General features: G+C 55.5%; 1 protein-coding gene across 1 annotated transcript in view; it reads left to right on the forward strand.

Moving 5' to 3' along the window:
- Window positions 1-1,089: 1,089 nt before the first annotated feature.
- Window positions 1,090-24,367, forward strand: part of CALN1 (calneuron 1) — a 120,024-nt gene continuing 96,746 nt past the window's right edge. Inside the window, 2 exon segments of the mRNA XM_066201902.1 lie at window positions 1,090-1,130; window positions 14,978-15,102. Of these exon segments, the coding sequence (XP_066057999.1) occupies window positions 14,985-15,102 (118 nt within the window). The 5' untranslated portion in view covers window positions 1,090-1,130; window positions 14,978-14,984.

Here is a 24,367-nt window from a genome sequence, read left to right on the forward strand (position 1 = left end):
GGGGCACCTCCAATCCCGGGGGCAATTTTGGGCCTCTCACAAGAGAGACGCTGAGGAGCTGGAGTGTGTCCAGGGAAGGGAACAGAGCTGGGAAGGGGCTGGAGCCCCAGGAGCAGCTGAGGGAGCTGGGCAAGGGGCTGAGCCTGGAGAAAAGGAGGCTCAGGGGGGACCTTGTGGCTCTGCACAACTCCCTGACAGGAGGGGACAGTCGGGGGGGTCGGGCTCTGCTCCCAGGGAACAGGGACAGGAGGAGAGGGAACGGCCTCAGGCTGGGCCAGGGGAAGCTCAGGGTGGATACTGGGGATATTTTTCCATGGAAAGGGTGGTCAGGCACTGGAAGGGGCTGCCCATGGAGGTGGTGGAGTCGCCATCCCTGGAGAGATGGACGTGGCACTTGGGGACAGGGGTCAGTGGTGGGCTTGGCAGTGCCGGGGCAATGGCTGATCCTGGAGGTCTTTCCCAACCAACGATTCTGTGCTTCTAAAAAAGGAACTGGCGGCTTAACCCCCCTCCCTGCCAAGAGGAGACCTGGAGACACAACTTCCTGAGGGCCTCAGCCCCACAGGAGCGGGTCCCTCCCGGCGCTGGATTTCTCGGGGCCGTGCCCTTCCCGGGGGCTTTGGCGGCGGGCCCGGAGCCGCTCCCTGCGCGCAGCATCCCCGCCTGGGCTGGAGGATGGGGAGGAGGGGGCGGCCGGCGGGGAGGCACGGCGAGGAAGGGGTTAGCGGGGGCCGCGGCGCAGGGCTGGCGGCGGAGGGTGGTCCCTGGCCGGGCCGGGGGAGCGCGGCGCGGCGCGGCGGGGCTCGGGCTGCGCTCGGGGCTGCGGGGGCCATGGGGCGCTGAGCCGGGGCTGCCGCGCCGCGCCGCTCTCCTCCTCCTCCTCCAGCATCGCCTCCTTTCAGTCCAGTTCTTCGCTCGTTTGATTTGATTTCATCCCTTTGCTTGGTTTTTTTATATTATTTTTTTCTCTCTCTCTCCGCCATCCCCACCGCCCAGATCTCTCTGTGCCTCCTCCCTCCATCCTCCTTTGAATAACTCGTCTGGGAGCGATCTGGAGGGGCGGGGGGGGGGGGGGGGGGGGGACAGTGGAGCCGAGCAAACCTGTGGCGGAGGAGCCGGCTGGTGGAGAGGTGAGTGAGGAGGTGGCGAAGGACGGGGAGCTCGGGCTGCCCCCCGGCCGGGCTGGGACGGAGGGGAGGGCTCGGAGGGAGCCGGCTGCGCGAAGGCAGCGCCCTCCCCTCCCCGGCTCGGGGGCACCGCAGCTCCACAGGGAACCTGTTGGGGCTCCAGCCGGCGCTGCCAGCCGGCTCAGACGGGCCGGCAGCCGAGCGATCCCCGCGGGCGGAACCCGCGGGTGGCCGTGGGGGTGCGCGGGGGGTTTGCTCGGGATGCTCATCCCCTCCCCTCGGTACCCAGCCCCGCGCTGTGCGGCGGATCCGCGGCCGTGGCCCCTCGCCGGCGGTGTGCGGCTGTGGACGCTCACACGCGTGTTTGTGGAGTTGCCATGGAGCGGCACAACAGCACTTTGGCTGCCCAGAAAACCCTTTTTATTCGTTTCCTGGCCCCCTGCTCGTCCGTAGCGGGTGATGTAATGAGAGCTCGGTGTCTATGCGGTGTCCTGCTCTCGGGGAGTTGGACACGGATGGAGATCCCAGATCCCGGAGCAGAGGGAGCATCCGCCATCTGTTTGAATGGATGGGTCCTAATGAATCTGTCAAACCCAACAAATGCACTTGACGGAGGAATTTGGCCCCGAACACCTCCTGATGCCGCTGTCGGCAACCAAAATGCTCCGGGAGCAGAGTCGTGCCCGTCCCCCCGCTGCCTCTCGGAGCCGTGCTGAGCCCAGCCCCGACTGATTTCAGCTGATTCAATCACCAGGTTCAACACCTGATTTGCAGCGCTCGCTTCCCCCCTGGAGCAGCCCCAGGGCTGCAGTGGGGAGGGCTGAGCCGCCGGGCTGTGCCGGCTCCTGGCTGAGCCGTTCCGCGGTTACTCAGCAGCTCCTCAGACCTTTCCCACCCACCAAGTTTTGCTGTTTTCCATGGAGCAGCTGCCTCCCCCTTAGCGCCGTGCTGCGCTGGTCCGCGGGCGCCTGGCGAGCTGTGTCCCCTCCCGGTGGCTTTGGGAGTGTTGGAAGTCCTCGGGATACGGATGGGCTGCGCCGGGAGATGAGAGCGGGACGGGCGCTGCGGTGGGAGCGGCTCCCCGGGCTCTGGGTACCGGAGGAGAGGTGTGTGATCCTGGGTGGCTCCAAGGGCTCGCTGGACCACAGGAGGAGCTTCCCGCAGCCTGGGAAATGGAATTCGCCCGTTGTTGAGCCGTAGAATAGCTGCACAAGGCCGGCACTGGCACAGGACTGGAGCGCCCAGGGTGCTGGCATCACGTAGGCAGCTGCCACCGAAATGACACACTTGATTGAAGGCCAAAAGAACCCAATACGTAACTGCTGTGATTAAGCTCCATATGATGCCTCAGAGCAAGTAAAAACCCCTCCTTCATCTCATCTTGCTTGTAACGAGACAGCCGTTGCAGGGATCTCATTTGGGTCATGTTGTGGCTTTTGGGGGATTTTGGGGGGGTTGTTTTGGGTCGGGTTTTTTTTGCTTCTGGCTGTACACACCCATGACCTGCAGCAATCCGCACCCCCGCGATGCCCCCTGAGAGCCTGGGGCTGTAGGTGTGCTGCTAGCTGGGAATACAAATCCGAGCAGGTAAGAGCTCCCGATACCATTTCTTTACCAGGGAATTTTCCAGCTGGCTTCCCGTGGGTCTCTGCATGCTCCCTTCCCCCCGGAATGCATGTGTGGGACTCAGTTCCCGGGAAGGGTTTCACAGGGAAGCTTCATCCTTTCAGTTTGGGGAGTCTCGGTGGATGCTCGGCTGTTCCCTCAGAGGATGCGCTGGACCTGTAGCCAAATCCTCTCTGCACTGCACCTGTGGATAAAGGCTCTGCCCGGAGGGGTCTGCATGGCTCGGGACAGAATCCCGTCGGGAAATGAGGGACTGCAGCCAGGTCCTGCTCGGGGGGAAGCTCCCAGGGGGTGGCAGGGCTCTGCCGCGGGGAGGGTCTGTCCTGCAGGAGCTGCCTTCTGCTCCTCGATTCCTCGGGAGTGTGCAGAGCTCGGCTGGTTCTCTCGGCCTTCCCTTAAGTTCTCGGTGGGGCAGGGGTTTGGTTCTGGCAACAGAAGGATTTCAGCAGGGAACAAAAGCGCTTCGCGAGCAGCTCTCTGCCTTCGAGCCCCAGGGCAGAACTTGGCTTGCAAAGAGAAAAAAAACCCAAACCAAACCAGCAAAAGGCACAAAGGGTAATTTAACCCAAATCTCTTTCCTCGCCTGCCTCAGCCGTGTGGGGAGCGGGGCTGAGCCGCCTTGTTCCCCACTCCCCTCCCTGGCTTCATGTCCACGCAGGTTCTGCCCAATCGCCATGGGCTGGAGGGTTCTGCTGATGCAGCCGACCCCTTCCACACCATGGCAGGTCTGTAACTAGCGATGGATTTAGGAACAGCATTTTGGTGCTGCTTGTCCGGGCTTTGCTGCCCCAGCCCAGGTACATTTCATGGCTGGTCCCGTGCGGCTCCCTCCGCCTCCAGGAACGCTGCTGCCCCTGTAAGTTCAAAGCAATGCAACTTTCTCGTCGTATTTCTCTTGAAATGTCCTAATTTCTAAGCAAAATCATGGCTTGACCCATGCAATGATGGTGCTGTGCGTGTTTTGTCTTCCAGAGTTGTGGTAAACCGAGCAAAATGCACACTGAGAAACTCCTTGGACTAGAAATACCCTCCACCATCATTTTAGATTTGTGCTTATAGAGCTTTTATTGATTTGGAATGAAATATGGCAGGCAATCTATGAGGAGATGCAAATTCAAACAGGCAGAGCCTTTTCAGAAAATGCTGGGAGTGTCAGAAGGGTGTGAGAGCGTTCATTGTAGCCAGGTGCCTTCCTGAGGTGAACTGAGAGGGGTTTTTAACATTGTGTAAAAAGATCAAGTCAGTTTTATTCAGTTCATACAGTCCCCAGCTAATGATGTGCTGGGAATTGATCATATGGAGGAGCTTTGCAAGGCTGGGGAAGCATTAATTGTGATTTTTAACCTGTGAATGTGGTTAGTGTTAAAAGTGTGAGGCAGAAACTCGAGTGAATCTGGGTATTATGCAATAGTTCTTGGGCTATCATGAAAAGAGGGCAATAGAACCAAACTGGTTTATAGGTCTGCTTTTAATTAACTGTAGCCTCCTTCGATAAAAGCACTAACACGTGAAAATGGTTCTCAGAATAAAGACGTTAAGCAGTGGTAATAAAAGCCACAGTCTGAATTTAGTCTGTTGAACCTGGAGTTCATGGGCAGGACCTGGAAAATGTAAAGAAATTCAGTGTGTCGTTCTAAAAGTGCCCTCTCATTCCTTGAACTTAACATCGGCTTGTGGAGGCTTGCTGGGCATCCTTGCATTTGCATTTTTACAGCAGGAGAAAAGCAAACCTGAAACATCTGCGCTGAATTCTGTCCTTAGGTCTGTCCCTCAAACATCTGCACTGCTGCCCTCAGGTCTGCCCTAGCTGGAGCTTCCAGGCCCCTTTTTCGACCTGGACCTTTCCTGGAGCTCCCTTTCCAAGGCATTATCCACCCATTTCACCTGGCTGGAGGGGTTGGATCCATGTTGTTCCATGCCTGAGCCATTCCCTGCTGTGCTGGCATCTCTGCAGGGTTGGTGGCTGTCCCTGGGTTGGGGACGCTGCACAGTGGGATGACAGGGCACCCACTGGGTTCATCTCTGAACCCCAGCAGTGGGTGATGCCTGGGACAGCTCGGTGGAGGTGCTGGTTTGGGGCTCTCTGGTCCATCCCTTTTCCTCACCCTCCTGTATTTCCATGCCTTTGCCTGAAGTTCTTCCCTGCAGCAGGGGTTTGGATACTCAGGAATGCAGGAAGGTTAAAATGGGGCTGCTTTGCCTTTGAACAGGGCCGGGGCATTGGGGGCTTTGCCTGTGGTCGCTGCGTGTCCTGGTGTGGCTGGCACAGGTGACAGCACGTGCAGACACACAGGTGACAGCAGGGAGAACGTCTCTGTGCATCTCATTTCCTTGGGATCTCTTTCTCCTGGCTGCTGGAATGTTAAACCAGAACGTGAGCCAGCCGAAGGAGCTGGGATTTGTTCTGCGGCGGGAAGGGCTCCGCTGATGTCCTGCACAAATCCAGTTTGCCTTCATCCCTCCCCAGCCTCAGTTCCCGGGGTCTGTGCCCTGTTCCTGCCCAGCGTGGTCCCGCAGGGCTCAGGAGGGCAGAGGCTCCCGGAGTGCAGGAGCTGCAGGGCTGACGGTGCCCAGCGAGGCTCTCTCGCCCTCGGGGTGCGCAGACACCTCCGTGCCTCCGAGGGCTCTCCCCTCCTGCCGAGCCTCGGGCAAACAGAGGAGGAAAACCCGGCCCAGGTGAGCCCTGCTGGGGCTCCCAGCCTGTCCCAGCGCAGGGAATTGCAGGTGCTGCTGGCTCCAGGGACGCTGTGACCCCGAGGGAGGTGTCCCGTGGGCAGCGCTGGAATTCCTGCACGTGCTTGTGCTGCTAATTAGCAAAGGACCCCGAGGGTTTGAGGATGTGTCTAAAGGCTCCCAAGGATGTCGCAGTTAAGTGTTCCTTGGGGTCTATTTATTCATTCAGCCTTCGAGACTCTGCTCTGACCCCTTTTAAAAGCAGCACTCGAGGAGAAATGGCCTCTCTCCTTTCCCCCCTGAATATCCCTGACCTCTCCAGGGCAGCCATTTCTCCACGAGAGCTCTCAGCACATGAGCCCTTATGCAAATGAGATTCCAAGGAGAGTCAACCCTGACATCATGAGATCAACCCTGCCAGGTATTAAGGTTGGGAAAAGCCAGCCCGAGAGCAAATCGCAGAAAAAAACCCCCAAGAAAATGAAGTCTCTGTAACTGTTTCCAATTACCCCGTGCCGCTGGTTCTCCTGGTGTTTCAGGAAGAAACATGGAAATCTCTCAGGGTCGAGCTTGTTTACAGAGTGCTTGTGGGTTTCAGGCCCAGCCAGCATCAGATTCCTCTTGTACGTTCCCTTCAAATAAAGGCTGAAATAAAAATAAGGATGCTGTAATTTGTGCCACCCCAAGAGCTCAACACTGCTCCAGCAGGAAATGATCACTGGGGTTCCTGGAACAGCTCGACTGAAATCTTCCAAGGAGCAGGAGCTTGCAGGGAAAGCAGCACAGACTGACCCTGCTCTCCCTGCTAGGATCTGGTGTCTGGGGAATTAAGGATGATGAGGTGCTCCAGCACGGGGTCAGGGAGTGCTCCAGAGCTTTGCAGCCTCACACCTCCGGGCTTTGGCCCTTGGGAAAGGCCCATTCCCAGTGACTGCTGTGTGGGGGGTCACCGGGGCCTGGGGTCACTGGGATCCTGCTGCCACAAGCAGGGGGGTGATGTTAAACAGCTGCTCCAAGGGGATGGATGGACGGATGGATGGATGGATGGACGGACGGACCCACAGACCAGCTCTGGCAGCAGTGCTGCAGGTCCTGTGTGTCCAAGGTAGCTGTCATCCCTGCTTGCTGCAGGAGTGGAGCCACTGACACAAACTCCCTGCACCCTTTGTCACCACAGCCCATTCCTGGGCTTGTGACAACCAGCCTGGTGGCTCTGGACACCTCTGGTGTCCCTTTGGGTCTGTTCACCTCTCCCAGAAGCCTGGGATCCTCTTTGGATCCCCTTGAGTGTGAATTGTGTCTGAGGACACTTTTGCAAGGAAGCTGCTGGCCCGGGATGTTTGCAGGGGAAGTGCTGGGAGTGGATCTCGGTTGGAATCTTACACCACAATCCGCGCCAGTTTATATAAAATTATCCCAGTGTCGGGGTTGCCCTCGCCTCTAATTCCCTTCTGCTCAGTTCTGTGTGTTGGTGGCTCCAGTCCTCCCAGCTCCCAGGGAATTTTCTGTAGGAATCATCAGCCATGGCTTTAAGAAATAACCCTCACCAGATGTCCCAAAGCCTCCTTTAAAGACGAGGTCTGTCAGAAGTCAGATTTATTGGGAGCAATTAACTGTCCTGCTAAGAACCCTCAATGTTTTGGCATTTCATTAATAAGACGTAATCAACCACCAGGCTATTTGGAGTGTGTTACTCTGTCAAATCCGCTGTTAATTGTCATTATTTGATAGATTTCATGTTTATAATTACTGGTGTGTGACGCAGGGTGTGCTCTGAATAATCCATTGTGTATTGTTCTGTGAACCAGGGTGCTGGGGGGTGCCAGGATTCGCTGCTGCTTGTGTCTCCAGGGCTGATTTATGCCTGGCCAGGGGAGGGAACTGGACAGGAGGGAATGAACAGAAGCTCAGGAAAGTCCCCTGCAGCCAGGCTCGATGAGCAAACACTCAGCAGCTGTGAGTGGAGGAGGAAAGAGTTCAGCAGAGCGGGGAAGTAACTGTGTTAGGGACGGGTTATGGGGGGTGGGAGTGCACCAGTGACATTTCCTCCCTGCTTTGATGTGCTCCTCGGCTCAAAGCTCTGGGATATTTTTTTTCTTGCTGTCAACAAGGACCTCGTTCCCATCATTTAGTTCTGAGTGATCTCGTGTTGTACTCGGGAAATAAAAAAAAAAAAAAAAAAAAAAAAAAGAAAAAGAGCAGAGTATTCCAGAGAAAGGGAATTAGGATCTTTTTGAGTGTGAGCAGCCAGGACTGTGGGGTGGGGCCGGTGGGAGGGGCTGGCCAGGGGTGGGTGATGCTCCAAAGCCTCTTTGGCACCCCTGACCTGCTGTGGGTGCTCAGCTGAACCAGCTCCCCTCTGGCTTTGTTCATCCTGACTGCTGGAGAAGGTGATTTCTGGGAAGGGGGCCAGGAGGAGCCCCCTCTCCACGCCGGCAGGGATCCCTGGTGGGCACGGGTGGTCCTGGCTCCCCTTGCAGCACAAACAGGATGGTCTGGGCAGGGAAAATGAGCTGCAGGTGGGATGGAAGTGCTGCAGGACCTGGCAGCTCCAGCAGCTCTAGCATCCTCCCCCCGGGGCGGCTCCTCCCGGGTTTTAAGGCCCAGGAGGAGCTCAGAGCCTCCAGTGTGGGAAACAATCCATCTACAGCCCTGAGTTTTCACCCTTTAACTCCACCAGCATCTTCCAGTGAGGCACCAGGGCCTGGGAACAGGCTGGATGTGTCCTTCCTTGCCAGGCAGGTGTGTCCTTCCTGGTCATGCAGGCTCTGGCCCTCCTGGTCACACAGGGGTGTCCCTCCTGGACAGTCAGGACATGTCTTTCCTGGGATGTTTGTTCTAGAGGTTGATCACCTTTGCCATATAACTCTGCCTCAATTCCCACTGTGCAGTTTCCTCCAGCTTCTCTTCTGCCTGGAGATTTAAGAGGTTTTTGTAACCTGTGTAGGTTTCCTCTCCTAGATCCTTGTCACCTGAAAAAGGCTTTTCTGGAGACCCCTGTGTGATGGACACCATGGTCATCCCTGGTGTCCTCTAGAGATGCTCGGCCCACAGAAGGGAATGGGAGACACCTTCCCAGGGGTAAAACTGATTTTTCCATGTTTCCAGGTGAATTATTAGAGGGGAGAGGAGACTAAAGATTTTTGTTGCATTGCTGGCTTTTTTTTTTTTTTTTTAAATTTATAACATCAACTCAGAGGCTTTTCAAACCTGGAATATGGAAATTTTTTACTCATCTTGGTTAAACACAACTGGGGGCAGCAGCCGTGACAGAAAGTGGAAGAGGGCAGCAAAAATCTGGGGATTTCAGTCTGCAGAAGGTAAGGATGAGTTTGGGAGCTGAGAGGAGCTTGGGGGACAGGAAATACTGGTGAGTCAGCGGTGCTGGTTCTTTAATCGGGCACTTTAAGCCTGTTTGGAGTGGAAAGGGTCTCTATCCCCTTGTGAGTGCTGCTCTTGCCCTGGGGACAGACACGGAGTTATCAGGTCCTTGCAGTCCTCTCCTCCCGGCGCTTCGAGCTGGGGATCAGCCCCAGCCACGGCTCAGAAATAACGAACAACAACTCTGATTTCTCTGTCCCCCTGTGTTCTCACACGTGCAGCTCCCAGACAGAAATGTTGGATTTTATACCTGACCTGGCACCCTCAGTTCTCCCTTCCTGCCAAAATTCAAAGCAGCAGCAGTTGCTTAGAGATGTGGTGTCTTTTCAAGTGCCCTTCCTCTGCTTTTTCATTTCGAATTTACTGCAGAAGGTGGGAAAAAAAACCCCAGCACAAAACCTTCTGAAGCTCCAAGTCCTTTGTAGCTCTTGAACGTGGAAGTTTGTGGCTCCTGAGGTGCTGTGCATTACATGAGGTTGTCACTCAGATCTTGTTTTCTGCCTTGCATAGGATTTTTTTTTTCTCCCCAGTTACATCTTTGAATGCTGAGAACGATCTGTTTGTAAAGGCTTTTTTACCCAGTGATCATCATGAGGAGCTTTACTGTTGGTGTCCCAGCCCAGTGTGTGCGAGATCTGCATTTCCTGCCTGAATTAGAGAAACATTTTCTTAGGCTTATGCCAATAAATGATCAGATGGAGCCCAAAGACCATGGAGGTGGTCCGAGGGCATGTGGGGCTGTGACGGGTCAGGACTGGGAAAGGTCCCTGGAGGTCAATTTGGATTTTACCTGGATCCCCACCAGCAGATGCTCAGTGAATCTCACGTGTGAGGGTTTAAATCTTGTGTTTGCAGTCCTTGTGGAAGGTGGAATCTGTCTGCATGGATTCATTTGCTAAAAATACGTGTGGGTCTAATATTTTTGGGAAGCCGGGTGTAAGGTCTGATAACCACCCAGGAAAGTGGGAGCCCTCCTGTGTCCCAGGAAAGCTCTCAGAGGGAGCTTTAGGGCTCACTGCACTCAGCCCAGCGACTGCAGCCCAGTCTGGGCAAATCTGGCTCTCCAAACCTGCCCAGAGTGTTCAGTGCCCTGTGCAGGCTCAGCAGGAGCCTCTGCTCTCTCTCCTTTATAAATATCCCAAATGTGCCTTCCTGGGGGTTTGGGGCTTTGAGATCAATAAAGATTGGGATCAGTAATCAGCAAACACAGACCTCCTCCAGGACTGGCCTCCCTGGGATCTATTTTAGGGCCTCCTTTTAAAAGAACCAGACTTTATTTTCCCCCATCCCAAGGCTCCTTCCAAGGCCACTTCTCTTGGTTTGTAGTCCAGAACGAGCCTGAGCCTGCTCTCAGTCCTGGCTCTCTTCACAGCCCTGAGCTGAGCCTGACTAAACCCGACCTGCAGCTTCAACCTTCCCACCTCGCCCAGCTCTGCATCCCCCGAGCTCCCCCCGAGCCAAGAGGAGCCCTTGGAGCCCTGCAGGCTCTGCCACAGCTCGGGCTCAGATTGCGCTCCAGGTGCCAAGTTTGTGCGCAAAGTAAATTAAAAAAGAAAAAAATCTTTAAAGCTATTGTTAGCAGCAGGCAATGCAGGTGACAAGGGACAAAGTGACTCTTCCCACAAGGATTTTGTCTTCCCTGAACAGTGCTGGCTTCAGAGCAGCTGTAGAGATTTAGTCCAGCTCAGCCTTTCCCATGCCAGAGGTTAAGCTAGGCCTAACCACAACCCTCAGCTGTCACAGGAGAGGGGGAAGCATGGGCAGCACCACAGAAAAGGACCAGAAACAGCAATGGAGCCTCTTTGGGAGGCTGGTGGTGTCCCCTGGCTGGTGCCTCATGGAGGATCACATAACCCAGGGGTTTCCCAGGTGACACCAGGGCTCTGCTGTCCCCTTTGGATCCAGCTGGAGATCACACAGCCTCCCTTTGAGGACAGCGGCAGTGGCTCAGCCCTGGGGAAAATGGGATCATTTCCTTCAAAGTCCCTGCTCTTCTTTGCTTTAGATCTCCAAATATTGCTGTGCCCAGGGAGAAGCATCTTTAACACCATCACTTCATTTGATGAATTTTTAAAGGGTTTAAAAGTGACCTCGGGGACTTCCCAGCTCCTGTTCCAGTTTCCTGACCATCTGGCTGCCTCCTGGACTTTCAATATATTCCTGTGTTCTTTCAGCCCTGAGAAAGGACTAAGGGAACAAAGCCCGTGCTGGGGCTCCACTCCTGTGTCCTTGGCCACCCGTGGAGGTGTGCTTTCCATTCTTCCAGCTCGGACTCTCTCAGCCCCGTCTGTGGCAGGGCTGGAAATCTCCATTTTATCCTCATCCCACTTTTTCTCATTTCTGCCTGCTCTGTTTGACACCAGAGGGTTCAACATCCAGCTTGGTATCCTGCCAGGGTGCTCCAAACCCCTGGGATCCCCAGAATTCCAGCTCCGTGGGGAAGGCACACACAGGATTCTGGCTGGGTGGGACCCACCCAGCGCCAAGGATGTTGTGTGTTCCATCCCTCAGGCTGGAAAACCAGGATGGGCTCCCCAGGATGGATTCCCGGGAATCCTTTGGGCTGCACATGGGAGAGAGGGGAGCAAGGAACCTCTTCAGAAGTGGTGACCACCCAGGGAGATCCAGGATCGGCAGAAATTGATCCCAGTTCCATCTCAGAGATGGATCCTGGAGCTGAACCTTGGGTTGAATGGTTGTGTGGGGTTTCATGGGCTCTGAAAGCCATTTTGGGAAGACCAGCACAGGGGCTGGTGAGGAATGGGAACCACAGACATGAGCAGTGTGGAGATGGCTTTTTTTAATCCTGATGGAATGTATCTTATGAAAATCTTCTGAACTCCACCAGCGTGGCTGTGCTGAGAGGCAGGAGCGAGGCTGGCAGGGCATGATGGGGGTGCGACCTGCTGGGAGCCTGGCACAGGGAGTGGAGCCTGCCAGGGGACCATGGGGACGTGTCCACACACTTGGTGAGGGGTTCTTTGAGGACCTTCTGGTTCAGTGTCAATGTTTTTGTGGTATTTTCATGATACCTTTCAAGGAGATTTCACTGCTCCCAAATCCCCACACTGCGTTTGGTTTGCAAGCTGCCCGGTGGAAAACGTGTCTGTGGTGGAGAGCAAAGCCCCCAGCCCAGCACCTGCTCAGGGGTTGTTGGACAGCTCAGGGGAAGGGGCAGGAGCCCCAGTCCCGCCCCGAGGAGGGGCCACAGTGCTCAGATGGAACATCTGAAGGGGTAAAACCCTACAGTGCCCTGCCCCCAGCACCTGCTGCTGCTGGAGCTCCAGGTGTCACAGGGGGACGGAGCCAGCAGCACCACCCCACCCATGGTTTGAGGTCCCCAGGGTCTCACTAAGCACGGGGAGCAGCAGCCACAGGGAAGCTGCAGGGTTTTGTGTTTCTGACATGGGCATTTCGGCTCCATTCAAGGTGAGCCTGTCCCAGAACCCCAGAATGGCTTGGGTGGGAAGGACCCATCCAGTGCCGCCCCTGCCATGGGCAGGGACACCTCCCAGTGTCCCAGGCTGCTCCAACCCGGCCCTGAACATGTCCAGGGATGGGAATTCCAGCCTGGACCGGTCTGGCTGTGCCAGGACAGCCCTTCTATCCCAGACAGGCATCGAGCACCTGCGTGTTCCCGTGAAGCTTTTATGGATTCCAGCCTCAAGGGCTTTCCCACCCTGGTGCTTTGGAGCTCTCCCACTGCCTGCCCCTCCTGGGCCCCTTTTCGCTGTTTCCTCCCCTTTTCAGGCTTGGGTTTGGCTGCAGGTTCCTGTCTGAGGGTGCTGAGTGTTCCTGAGGCACAGCTACGCATCCCTGGGGACCTCTGCTGCTGGGCCCCTTTGGAGCATCCCTTGTTAGAGCTGAGAGGTGCTGTATTCCAGAGGCTCTGCAGGGTTTCTGCTGAATGATATTACAGCTTTAAAAAAACCCTAATATATCTGGGCAGCAGAATTTAATCCAGGATTTCTCACTCCAGGGTATCATGGCTCTCTTCCAGCACTAAAACACACCACAGGATCCAGGTAGGAGCTGATTTTCAGCTCTTCAGCCCTCAGGGGAGAGGCATTGTCATTTTTTTAATGGTTGTAGAAGCCAAGGCTGTGAAAGTGATTTCAGGAACGCTTTAAATCCATTTGCTGCTATTCCATCTGTGGGTGAGCTCAGGGAGTGCAGGGTTGGAGTTCCCTTCATTCAGGGGCTGGGGCAGGGGGGTGCCAGACGCCAGCCCCACGGACTCACCAAACACTGAGTCTGCAGTGCAAGCTCAGCCTGGCGGGAGGCTTAAACCCCTTTCAAGTGATTTGAAAGATCAGTGTAATTGCTTTTAGTGATCCTTGGGGTTGTTCAAGAGTTGGACTTGATGACCCTTGGGGGTCCCTTCCAACTCTGGGGGCGTGATTATCCAGAGAAAACAGGAACTGGTCACTGCCTGAATGGTTTGTGGTGGGCCTGGGAACAAATGAAGGTGGTGCAAAGGGCTGGAAGAGTCTCTCCAGTGATGCTGGAGCTGGCATTGCCTCTGAGTGTCCCTTGGCCAGGTAAAATTCCCATTTCAGTGCCGAGCAGGTGTCAGAGGGAGCAACGTCTCAGAGTGAAACCCATGAATTGGCAAGGGCTGGGAAATTACAGATGTGCTTAATGAAACAGAACCCCTTGTTTACGTTTCTGATGTGCTGCTGGAGCAAACTGGCTCCCAAATAAAAATACTTAAAGTTACGATTAGGATTTATTTACATAATTACTGCCAGAGAAATTCCTGGAACGTGCTGAGCAGAGCAAGAGGAACCTTCTGGCTTTCCCTCTGTGCTCAGCCATGTCTCCAGGTTGGTTTCTCCCGGGGGGTCTGTCAAAGCTGTTCCCAGCCCAGGGAGGCGGGAAGGCTTTTGTTCCCCGATGACTCCATCTATATTGTCTGTATGTTTTGTTTATGCTGCGGTGGGAGCGCATGGCTGAGGCACAGCCAGATCCTCCTGGTGCTCGTGCTGTTGGCTGGAGCAGCATTCCAGAGGCGCACCCCTCTCCTGGGGCAGGGAACCTGCCAGCACTGAAGGTGCCCTGGGGCCCTGCTCCCTGAGGTGAGGGGTGCCTGCCCTGTGCACTGAGAGCAGTGGTGGCTTTCAGAGGCGCTCCCTGGCCACCTCCAGCCCTGGGGAGTCCCTGGGTGGCTCTGGGGACTCGGCTGATTTATTTCTGCTGGAAATGTGCAGGCCAAAGTACAACAGGCCCGGGATGGGCTTGTGCTGATTGAATCTAGCCCTGGGCATGACAAATCTTCCTCTTAATATTTCAATTGTCTTTGGCAAACTCGCCTCCTCCTCGTGCCTCCTAAATCACAGGGTGAGTGCTGCTGACAGAAATTCCCACTCCTGACTGGGCTGTGCCTGCCCTTCCCTGGGGTTGGGACCTGGGAGGTTTGCAAACACCTCCCTGCTTCAGCCTCCCATGGAGCAGGACTTTTCCTCAGCTGTCAGATTTGGGTGATGGGAATTTTCTCTGTGGGGCTCTGTTCGAATGTGGATGTTCTCCTGTCAATGGGATCTGGAGCTGGGGCCCTGCAGTGACAAACACCTCGCTCAGGGCGGTTGGCTGAACCCTCTGAGGGGGCTGCATGCTCCTGGTGGGGTCTCAGGGGTGTCCAGACCCTTCCATGCCTTTGGAAGTTGTGCTGCTGGGCAGCACTTGGGGCTGCCCCTGGATCCCTGGCAGTGCCCAAGGCCAGGCTGGATGGGGCTTGGAGCAGCCTGGGACTGTGGAAGGTGTCCCTGCCCATGCAGGGGTGGTTCAGGATGGGTTTGAGGTCCTCTCCAACCCAAACACTCCATGAGGCTAAAACCTTTAACCTGCAGGTCAGTGCAGACCTCTGTGCTCTCTGTAATTATTACTAAGGCTGAAATCTGCAGTCTGAGTGTTGGGAAATTCTGTTTTCCTAAGGCTTCACTGCTCTGCCTCCCCTTCCTCCTCTCCAGCACCCAGAGGCAGCAGCTGCTTTGCTGTTTGTTCCTTCAGCTCCTGCCTCAGGCACTGGGTGCGAGCTCAGCCCACCCCTCTCACACCCAGCTGCAGGTCCAGCCTGGTCCAGCCCCTCCTCCAGGCCGGGCTTTGCTCCATTCCCATGGAACAAAGGCAGATAACCACAATCACCCTCTCTTTTCCCGTTTTGGTGGCAGGGAGAAGATGCCATTCCACCATGTGACAGCTGGCTTGTTGTACAAGGGCAATTACCTGAACCGCTCGCTCTCGGCCGGCAGCGACAGCGAGCAGCTGGCCAACATCTCCGTGGAGGAGCTGGATGGTGAGTGCTGCCCGGGGCCGTGGGGCTGGGGAGGGCTCCTCTGCACCTCCTCTGTGCTGTCCCATGCATGGAAGGCAGCTGGGAAGTGGGACAGCTCAGCAGAGCAGGGACACAGAGAACTTCCCTGACCAAAGTTGTGTTGGGAGCTGTGGAGTGGTTTTAGTCACAGCTTTTGTCCTTCTGCAGCTTTTTGAAACATTAAGCCTGCATTGTATGGGCAAAATGAGAAAATGTAGGCTCATACTGTCCCAAAGGTGTCTTCAGCCTTCCCTGGGACCCTGCAGGGCTGAGTCTGTTCTTCCCACCGAGTGTCATTTGCTTTGAGGCCTTCCCAAAGGGAGCTTCCTCTCCATGCCTCAAGGTAAGAAGATGCATGGATGTAGCTTGTGGCTTAAGAGGAGGTGGGAAGAGCTTTAAAATTCCATTTTCCAGATCAGTGGTAGGGAGCACAGAGCAGCCTTAGTCTGGCACAGGCCATCAGGAAGGTTGTCCACGTGTGCTGCCTGGAGGATCCCATCATTTTCTCCCTGGAAGCTGTTGTTGTTAATCCCCTCTGCCCTGGCCCAGGTACTCCCCATCTGGTTCACGGGGAAGGTCTCTTTGGTGGAGGATTTGTGGATCACCAGGGTCATTTCTAAGTTATATATAATAATTAGAGTTAATGTTGTTGACAGTCGGTCTTTGAGTATTGTGGAATGAATTTGAGCTCTTGGTTTGCTCTCCAGTGGACACTTGGTACAAGCCATGGTCAGAATCAGGGGCCTTGATGGAGAACTTTTTGAGGGAAGGATCAAGGGAAGGGTGCAAGGTGGAACTGGGCCTTCCAGAACAGGCTGGAGGCATTTTGGAGAAATAGGAGGCCAACATTTCTGCCCACCCTGCCCCTTTTCTATGTGCTTTGGTAAATCAGACCTTCATTTCCCAGCCTTTCCAGCGTGGAGCCTTTGGATTTGGGGTTGTGAGCTTTACATGAATTTAGCTCAGTGTTTTCCCAATGAGGGTGTGAGGACATAGCTCAGGTGATGGACAACCAGAGAAACCACTCCGGTGCAGCTTAGCTCAGACCTGGGAGCCCCAGGACTGCCAAGGTCACATTCTGGGCTCTTCTCCTGGAGCTTGGCTTGAAGGTTTGAGCCGAGCTGAACTGAGCTGGCTCAGCTTCTCCTCACCCCAAAGATGCCAATAGTAGGGCCAGGCACAGCTTTGCCTCCTCCCTGCGCAGGGTCGGGGGCTGTGAGCACACACAAGGAGGGAGGAGGTCCTGCAGCTCACTCCAAGCACAAACAAGGGTTTTCTGTTATTCCTGCCCCGATTAAAGCACGGCTGTTTCAATCTCCTGTGAGATTGGCAGAGACACGTCAGGAGCTGCTTCAAGTGGCCCTGGGGCTGGAACCCCTGGCAGGGCCGTGCAGGGCACGGGGGATGCTCGGCCCTGCTTTGCTCCCCTGCCTGCCTTCTTCGCATGGAACGGGGCTGTGCTGGGTGAGGGAAGGGAACGGGGCTGTGCTGGGTGAGGGAAGGGCATCCAGCCTCAATTCCACCCTTCCCCTGCTGTCCCCGATCCCCGTGCGGATCCCGGAGCCGTCGGGCACCGCTCTGTCCCCGGGAGCTGCGGGAGGAACCGGAGCCCAGCCCCGCCTGCCCCGGGAGAACCTGGCGCTCCAGAACCGCGGATCGTCGCTGTTAATTAACGGCGAATGGGGGAAATTCGGTGTGGAGGAGCCGCCTTTGGAGAAGGAGCAGCCGAGTGCTGCTGATTGGAGTCGCACTGAGGTGGCCGTGCCGGGCAGTGGGAGAGCAGGGGGATTCGTGTCCTCCCACAAAGAGCCCCCGGGAGCTGGGACAGAGCTCTTCACCTCATCATCCATTGATTCCCTGCCTGTTAAGCACAGGCTCGTGTTCGAATTAAGATCCGTTCTTTTCCTGGCAGCCTTTGCTGTACACCCCTCTTGGCGAGGGCTTTGTGCCTGAGGATGTCCCCAGCTTCGGGACAGCACACAGGAGCTCCACCTCAGGTTATCTTCCTCCACCTGCAAACACGGGAGCACCACCAAATCGATGCGTGTCTGAAAAGCCAGAGCTGCAGAAGAAGCTGGAGATGCTTTTCCGTGTGCCAGCAGCGTTCAGCCTCTGGAATTTATATTTAAAATGAAGTCAGCAGTCTCCATCTCCCTGTGTTTTGTCTCTAATACCAGATCAGTGCCTGACTGTGCTGGTAATTGGGGAAGGTTCACTGCCCAAACCCCAAACAGAATTAGTCTTTCTGCCTTTAAGCATAAACTGTCTGAGGATGAGTAACAAAATGTTCTTCTTTGAGAAGTTAATGTCAGGCTATTGGAGCTCTGTGGATGGATCAAGCTGTGAGAGCTCGATGCCAATAGCAGATTTGCATTTCATCTTCCAGGCTGGGGAAGAGATGCCAAAATTCTCCTTGGTTTCTTTTTCAATGAGATTTCGGTCCCGAGGGAGTTCCAGCCTATTGAGAAATTCCAGTCACACAGATTAAATTATGATAGGTTTGGAGCTGGAGGAGTCACTGGGAATTTTCTATAACGTTCCTCTGCACTCAAGCCTCCAACAAGTGCCTGATCTGTTGGGCTCTTTCCAGCAGATTTCTTTTTTTCCTGTGTCTGGCACTGCGTGTGTCAGCCCTGTTCACTTGGGAAAGGTTTATGGGATGCTGCAGGCCTGACCCTGCTCCCAGCTCATCCTGCAGGGAATACCCAGGAGTCCTCCCTGTTTCAGCTGCAGGTGGGGGCTGGAGGAGAACAGGGAGATCAGGAGATGGAAAAGAGCTCTGATTTCAAGTAATGTAAGGGGGAAGGAGCCCAGGGCTCGGGGGTGAACGCTCAAACTGCTTCTCTGTGCTTCTCTACCTCTTCTCTGAGAGGTTATTTTCCAAATGAATATTCGGAATCAGAGAATCCCAGAATGGTTTGTTTTGGAAGGGACCTTAAAACCCACCCAGTGCCATCCCAGCCATGGGCAGGGACACCTCCCACTGTCCCAGGCTGCTCCAAGCCCCAGTGTCCAGCCTGGCCTTGGGCACTGCCAGGGATCCAGGGGCAGCCACAGCTGCTCTGGGCACCCTGTGCCAGGGCCTGCCCACCCTCCCAGGGAACAATTCCTGCCCAATCTCCCATCCATCCCTGCCCTCTGGCCATTCCCTGTGTCCTGTCCCTCCATCCCTTGTCCCCAGTCCCTCTCCAGCTCTCCTGGAGCCCCTTTAGGCCCTGGGAGGGGCTCTGAGCTCTCCCTGGAGCCTTCTCCAAGTGAACAATCCCAAATTTCTCAGCCTGTCTCCATAGGGGAGGTACTCCAGTCCCTTTATCAACTTCACAGTCTCCTCCAGCCTTGCTCCAACAATTCCATGTCCTCCCCATGTTGGGGACACCAGAACCGTGTCCAGTTTCCCAGGTGAGGCCTCAGGAGAGCACAGGAAGTTTTCCCCTGCAAAAGTTTTCTTCCTTGCAGCAGCCATCTGTCATCCCTAACTCCACTCTGGTTTTTTCCATGCTGCTGGCAGCAGGGGGAGGCTGGGAGAGGAGAGGTCACTCTGCTGATGGGTGTCTATTCCCAGCAGCAGCGTTTGCTATTTGTGGGGCTGGAGTAGTGTGAGGGTGTTTGGGAGCTGTCACAAAGGGAATTAACTTGCCCAGAGCTAAATCAGGAGATCCTTAACTTTGTAACTCCGGGGAAATAGCAGAGCTGGAAGTGGCAGCTCATCCATAACCTGGCTCTGAGGGACGGGAAGCATGGAGGAGTCTCAGGTGGATGTTACTGCCACGTGCTTGGAGGTTTCTAGGCATGAAATGATAAATTCAGGCTGGGAGGGGCTGTTTTACACAGATTTTCTGGCTCTTGTTGGTTGACATAAAATCATGGCACAGTCTGTGCAGACTCTGAGCTTTCCACGTCCCTTTCAAGGCAGCTCCTGTCCTCACGTTCTGAACCACCAGGAGTATTTTTAATAAAAAAATGCTGGATGGAAATAATCATGTCAAGCTTGAGTCATCCACCTCCACAGGCACTATCTAAAGGGTATTGTCAAGAGGGAAAAACATTTCCAGAGTGGGAATGTGACAAATCTCACCTGAAGGGAGATGCAGGCTTGCAGGGAGATGCAAGCAGGCTTGGGGGAGATGCAAGTGAACCAAATGTGAACCATGGCAGCAGCATTTGTCCAGGCAGACATCCCAATAAATCCTTACCTGAGCCAGGTTCCTTTGGAATCAGCAGGAGGACATGTTGCTGCAGGGCAGTGTTGGCATCTTGTGCCTCACCCACAGAGCTCCTGCCTCGGGTCGGGCTGGGGTGTCTGTAGGGGCTTCTCTAGACTGGGAGAGATTTTTGGGCTTCCTGCAGCCCCTAAGGTGGAGCTCCAGGGTGGCAATGCCAGGGTTTTGAACTGGAGGTGTGAGCAGAGGAGCCCAGGAAAAGGGGCTGCAGGAGCTTGGGATGCAGGGGAGTACAGGGCAGGAATGTGGGGACTTCCCTCACCAGGAGGCTTTCCCACCGTTATGGGTTATAAACCACAGCAGATGCCTGATTCCTGCTGCTTCTTCCCAGCACCTCCCCTCTGTCACCCGCTCTCTCTTGGGTCTCTTTCCTGGGTGTAGAAGACATCCCTGAGTAGCTCCAGATCCACTGGAAGCAGCTCCTGAGGGAATTTATGGCTCCTGGTTAAGTGCTGCTCCACACGGAGCTGGGATTAGCTGGCCAATAATGCAGGCAGGGCCAAGGGGCACAAGGGCTGGCAGGCTGCAGCCCCAGGAGCAGGGCAGGGTGGCACTCGTGGGGCTGGGGACACTCTGGGGACACTCTGGGGACACTCTGGGGTCACACACTGGGGGTCTGTGGCCCAGCATCACAAACACAGCTGTGCCATCCTAACCCTGCCTCTGAAAATCAGCCCAAGGCAGGGCTGTTCACCCTTCTCTGCATGTCTGGTGACAATCCTTGCGTGTTGGGGACCCTCGAGGGAGGGGCCGTGTCCTGCAGGGCTCTGTCACCAACCAGGCTCCTTTGGGGGCTGTTAGCTAACAAAAACCCTGGGAGCCAGGAGATTGTGGCCGGTCCAGAGCTGCTTCTCTGTGCTGTTATCAGGAAGGCTTGGTCAGATTCCCTGGCTGCAGAGTCAGAGCTGAGTGCCACAGCTCCTGTCCCTCTCCAGAGGCTGAGTTTTCCCTGGCACTTTAATCCTGCCCTGGGCATGGCACAGAAGGGAAAGGACAGGGAGAGTCCCTCCAGCCTCCCCAGCTGGGATTGATTATCTTCGGTGTTCCAAGTGGGAATCCAGGGAACAGGAGCAGGAATGTGCTCCAGGAGGGAGACCCAGGGGAGACAGGCATTAGTCAGTGGGCTGAGTCATGGAGCAGCAACTGGCTGAGCCTGCTCGGCTCCAGGGAGAGGGAAAAACACCTGGAAAGGGAAAGGAAAGGGAAAGGGAAAGGGGAAGGGGAAGGGAAAGGGAAAGGGAAAGGGAAATGGAAAGGGAAAGGGAAAGGGAAAGGGAAAGGGAAAGGGAAAGGGAAAGGGAAAGGGAAAGGAAATTCTCCTGGGACAGGAGATGCTCTGGACATGGATCCCTTCACAGCTCCCCATGTTCACACTCAGTGCAAGCCCTGCAAGCATTAATGCAGTGGCTGGGACTGTATAAAGCTCATTTGCTGTTTCCCAGAGCTCTTTTCCAAGGGAGGTTCATCCCCAGTGGCCACTGCTGGAAATGGAATTACTTCTGTCTGCTATTGAGCTGTGATGGGGTTTCATGTCCCTGAATATCAAACTGTGCCAGCACCACGCTCAGGCTGCTGGGGACAGGAGCAGCTCTGTCTCTCCCTTCTGCCGAGCTCCTTCTGCCAATTTTCCAGCTACAGCTTGGAATTCCAGTGTGGATTTCCTTGGGACTTGGGAGTTCCAGGTATGGAGCCACCTCCCTAAAGAAATGATAAAATCTGGTGCAGTGTTAATGTTCTGAGGATCACAGAATCCTAGAAAGGTTTGGGGTTTGAAGGGACCTCAAAGCCCATCCAGTGCCACCCCTGCCATGGCAGGGACACCTCCCACTGTCCCAGGCTGCTCCAAGCCCCAGTGTCCAGCCTGGCCTTGGGCACTGCCAGGGATCCAGGGGCAGCCACAGCTGCTCTGGGCACCCTGTGCCAGGGCCTGCCCAGTGAACTCTGCAGGAATTCTTGAGTTGCAGGTTCCCATTTGCTCCAGACACTTCCTGGACGGGGACAGGGTGTGTCCCTGTCCCCACAGCTGTGACAGCTGAGCCCTGAGGAGGCTGCAGGGATCCCCCAAGGCAGAGGTTGGTGGGTGTCACTCCCTGCGCTCTGTCCCATCAGGAGTCTCCAGGTGCCGCATTCCTGGGAGCACTGGCTGAGCCCTGCCCAGCACAGCTCCATTCTCCTGAGCTCCCTTTGGGAATCCTTCTCTGGCAGCAGGGTCCTGTGTGCCAGCATCAGCAACCTTCCCCCCTGAGACTCCAGGAAAGCTCTTTTTCCCTGGAATCAGCATCACTCCCCTCCCCAGACAGGCAGTGCAGTGTGTGGACACACAGAGGGTGGGAGCACAGGGAGGTCTGCAGAGGAATTCCAGCTTCCGAGGGCTTGAGCTCTGAGATTCTCCAGCACTGGAGCTCCTCAGCAGGAAGGTGACAGAAAGCTTTGGATGAGGGGAAACTCCAGAGCAGGAAGTATTTCCATTCTCCTTTACACCCCAAACCCTGCACGAGGAGGCTGGGCTTTGGCAGGTTGATTTTCCTGGGGCCCAAACCCAGCCTTGGGAAGGGCTCCAGGGGCTCTGCTCCCCCTGTCCCACAGCCCCTCCCAAGGGGGAATGTGTCACCTGGACTGCCAAACCCCCAAAATCCAGGAACAGGCAGCAGCAGCAGCATCTCCAAGGAAAGAGTCCTTGCAGCAAGAGAGTACAAATAAAATGGGATTGGCTGCCAGCAAATGAAAATGACAGGGACACCATCTGGACAACAATTAAAGGGATGGTTTGAGCTCCAGCTCTGCTGACACAGTTTGGGAACGGGCTGGTGAGACAGGGAGTTACTGGGGGGGATATTCAGATATCCTTGGGCAGGGCTGGAGGATTCCTGGATTTTTGTAGTGGAGATGGAGCCTGTTTGAGCTGGAAAAAGATGGATTTGGGGAGAGGGATCCAAACTGTGCCTTGGCGCAGCTCCTTTCGGGTCTGCTGTGGGTGTCTCTCACCAGAGGTGCTGCCGAGGCTTTGGTGCTCCCTGGCATTCCATGGATCCTACCAGGGCGATGCTCCTGTGGCTGGGAATTCATTGCCTGTGTCCCCTCCAGCCACAGGAATGGAGCAAATCCATATCAGGAGCTAAACCTGCTATAAAAGGCATTTAAATCTGGCTGTGACACGTTTATCCAATTTTTAATAGGGATTTTTAATTTTTGATGCAGGCTCCCATGCTGGATCATTAATTTTACAAGTTCTTCAAACCCTGGTGTTAAACCTGGGCATAGCAAGTCCCTGCTATTCCACGAAGCATTCCTGGATGCACCCAGGGGTCCCATCCTCACCTGCTGCCTTATTGCTCTGCTGAGCTGCTCCCCAGGCAGTGGCAGCCCAGAGCTGTGAGATTCCCTGGACATTCCCTGGACATTCCCTGCAGGCTGAATGCCTCTGTGTGCCCCATTTTCCAGGATGGGAAGAGCTGTGGATTCAGAGAGGTGTTGGTGTGTTATGCACACCCCAGCCAGGTCCCAAACATGTCATTCCCTGCTGGCCCAGCTCCCAGGGATCCTTTGGGATGGGGTCAGTCTGTCCAGAGCATCTTCCCCTGCCAAAGGGAGGCATCAATTCCTGCCCGAGGTTTCTGGACACCCCCCCACCCATAAAGGGCCATGATGGTGCCTCTTCTTTGGATCAGGTGGGAATTGTCCATCCAGCTCCTTCCCCGGCCACAGGAGTGAGGCCCTGGAGAAACCTCAGTGCTGCAGACACCACAGCAGCTCTGGGGACTCAAACAGTTGGTCCCCAGCTGAAAATCCCTCTGAAAAGCCATTTCTTCCCATTTAACTGCACAGGCAGAGGCACAAACCTGGCCTTTTCCCTGGATTTAAGCTGCCTTAGGCATCCCTTGGTGGCATTGAGTGCTGAGCAAATGGTTCTCTTCATTTCACTTCCTGGGGCCTCTCAGTGCTGGGCTCAGAGCTCAGGGAGGGCTGGGAAAAGCCAAGCTGCCAGCGGAGGAGCTGGGACAGGGATGGCTCTGGTGAATCCCAGCAGGGCAGCCGTGGATGCAGAGCCCAGGAGCAGGATGGACACGAGGGGCTGTGGGGCTTCCAGGGCTCTGCTCTCTCAGACAGGGTCTCAGAGTTGGCCTTTGCACATCCATCCTTTAATTACCCTGGTTCAGGGTCCTGCAGGGTCTGGAGATGATCCTGGTGCTCTGCCTGCCGGGCTGGGGGGGCAGGGCAGAGCCAGGTGTGCCTGGGGGCTGTGGGGACAGGGATTTCAGCCAGGAGGGGATGTTCCCTTCAGCACATCAGCTGTAATCAGGCCCCGGCCCAGCAGAATCGATGTCTGGGCTCCTCAGAGCAGGCTCCTCTCCAAGGCACCAACACCTGCAAACCCCACTGAGTCTGCACACTGAGGTTTTCCCCCTCAATGCGGAGGTTTCGGGGTTAGGTGTATGCTGGAGAAGCAGAAGGACAGATCCTGTTCACAGCCCTTCACTGGGATGGTTTGGCTGTTGCCAATTCCTCTGTGCCTCAGTTTACTGGGCAGCAGAGAGATTTGGGGAGGGGGAGAAGCCACCACAGCCTTGGGAGCTGCAGAGCCTCCTCTGTGTCTCTGCTGCCCTTGAGCAGTGGCTTTCCCCAGTGCCATGTCCCTGTGGTCCCTGCTGGTGACACGGGGGGTGGCACAGTGCTGTTGCAGCAGTGGCAGGGACAGAAACCCAGTGACTGAGGGGGTCTCACCTGGTGCCTCTGAAGGGCTTTTTTCAGGTGCCACTCGAGCAGAGCCTTTGGAATCATCAGCAGATGTCAAGGTCGGTGCTCCTGGTTTGGGCTGGGGACACTTCCCGTGGCACTGTCAGGATCTCAGCCCTGCTGCTCCAGGGAATACCCATCACTCACTGGGCTCTGCTGAGGGACACTGTGTTCCTGTCCCCATGTCCCTGTGTACCAGAAAGTGCCTTTCCTGTCCTGAGGCCAAGGCCAGGGCCCTGGCACAGTGAGCAGGGTGTGAGGCCAGCAGAGGGATGTCAGCAGTACCGGGAATT

Source organism: Chamaea fasciata, unplaced genomic scaffold (assembly GCF_029207755.1).
Source record: "Chamaea fasciata isolate MVZ Bird 193981 ecotype frontalis unplaced genomic scaffold, bChaFas1.0.hap1 SCAF_21, whole genome shotgun sequence".
NCBI lineage: Eukaryota > Metazoa > Chordata > Aves > Passeriformes > Sylviidae > Chamaea > Chamaea fasciata.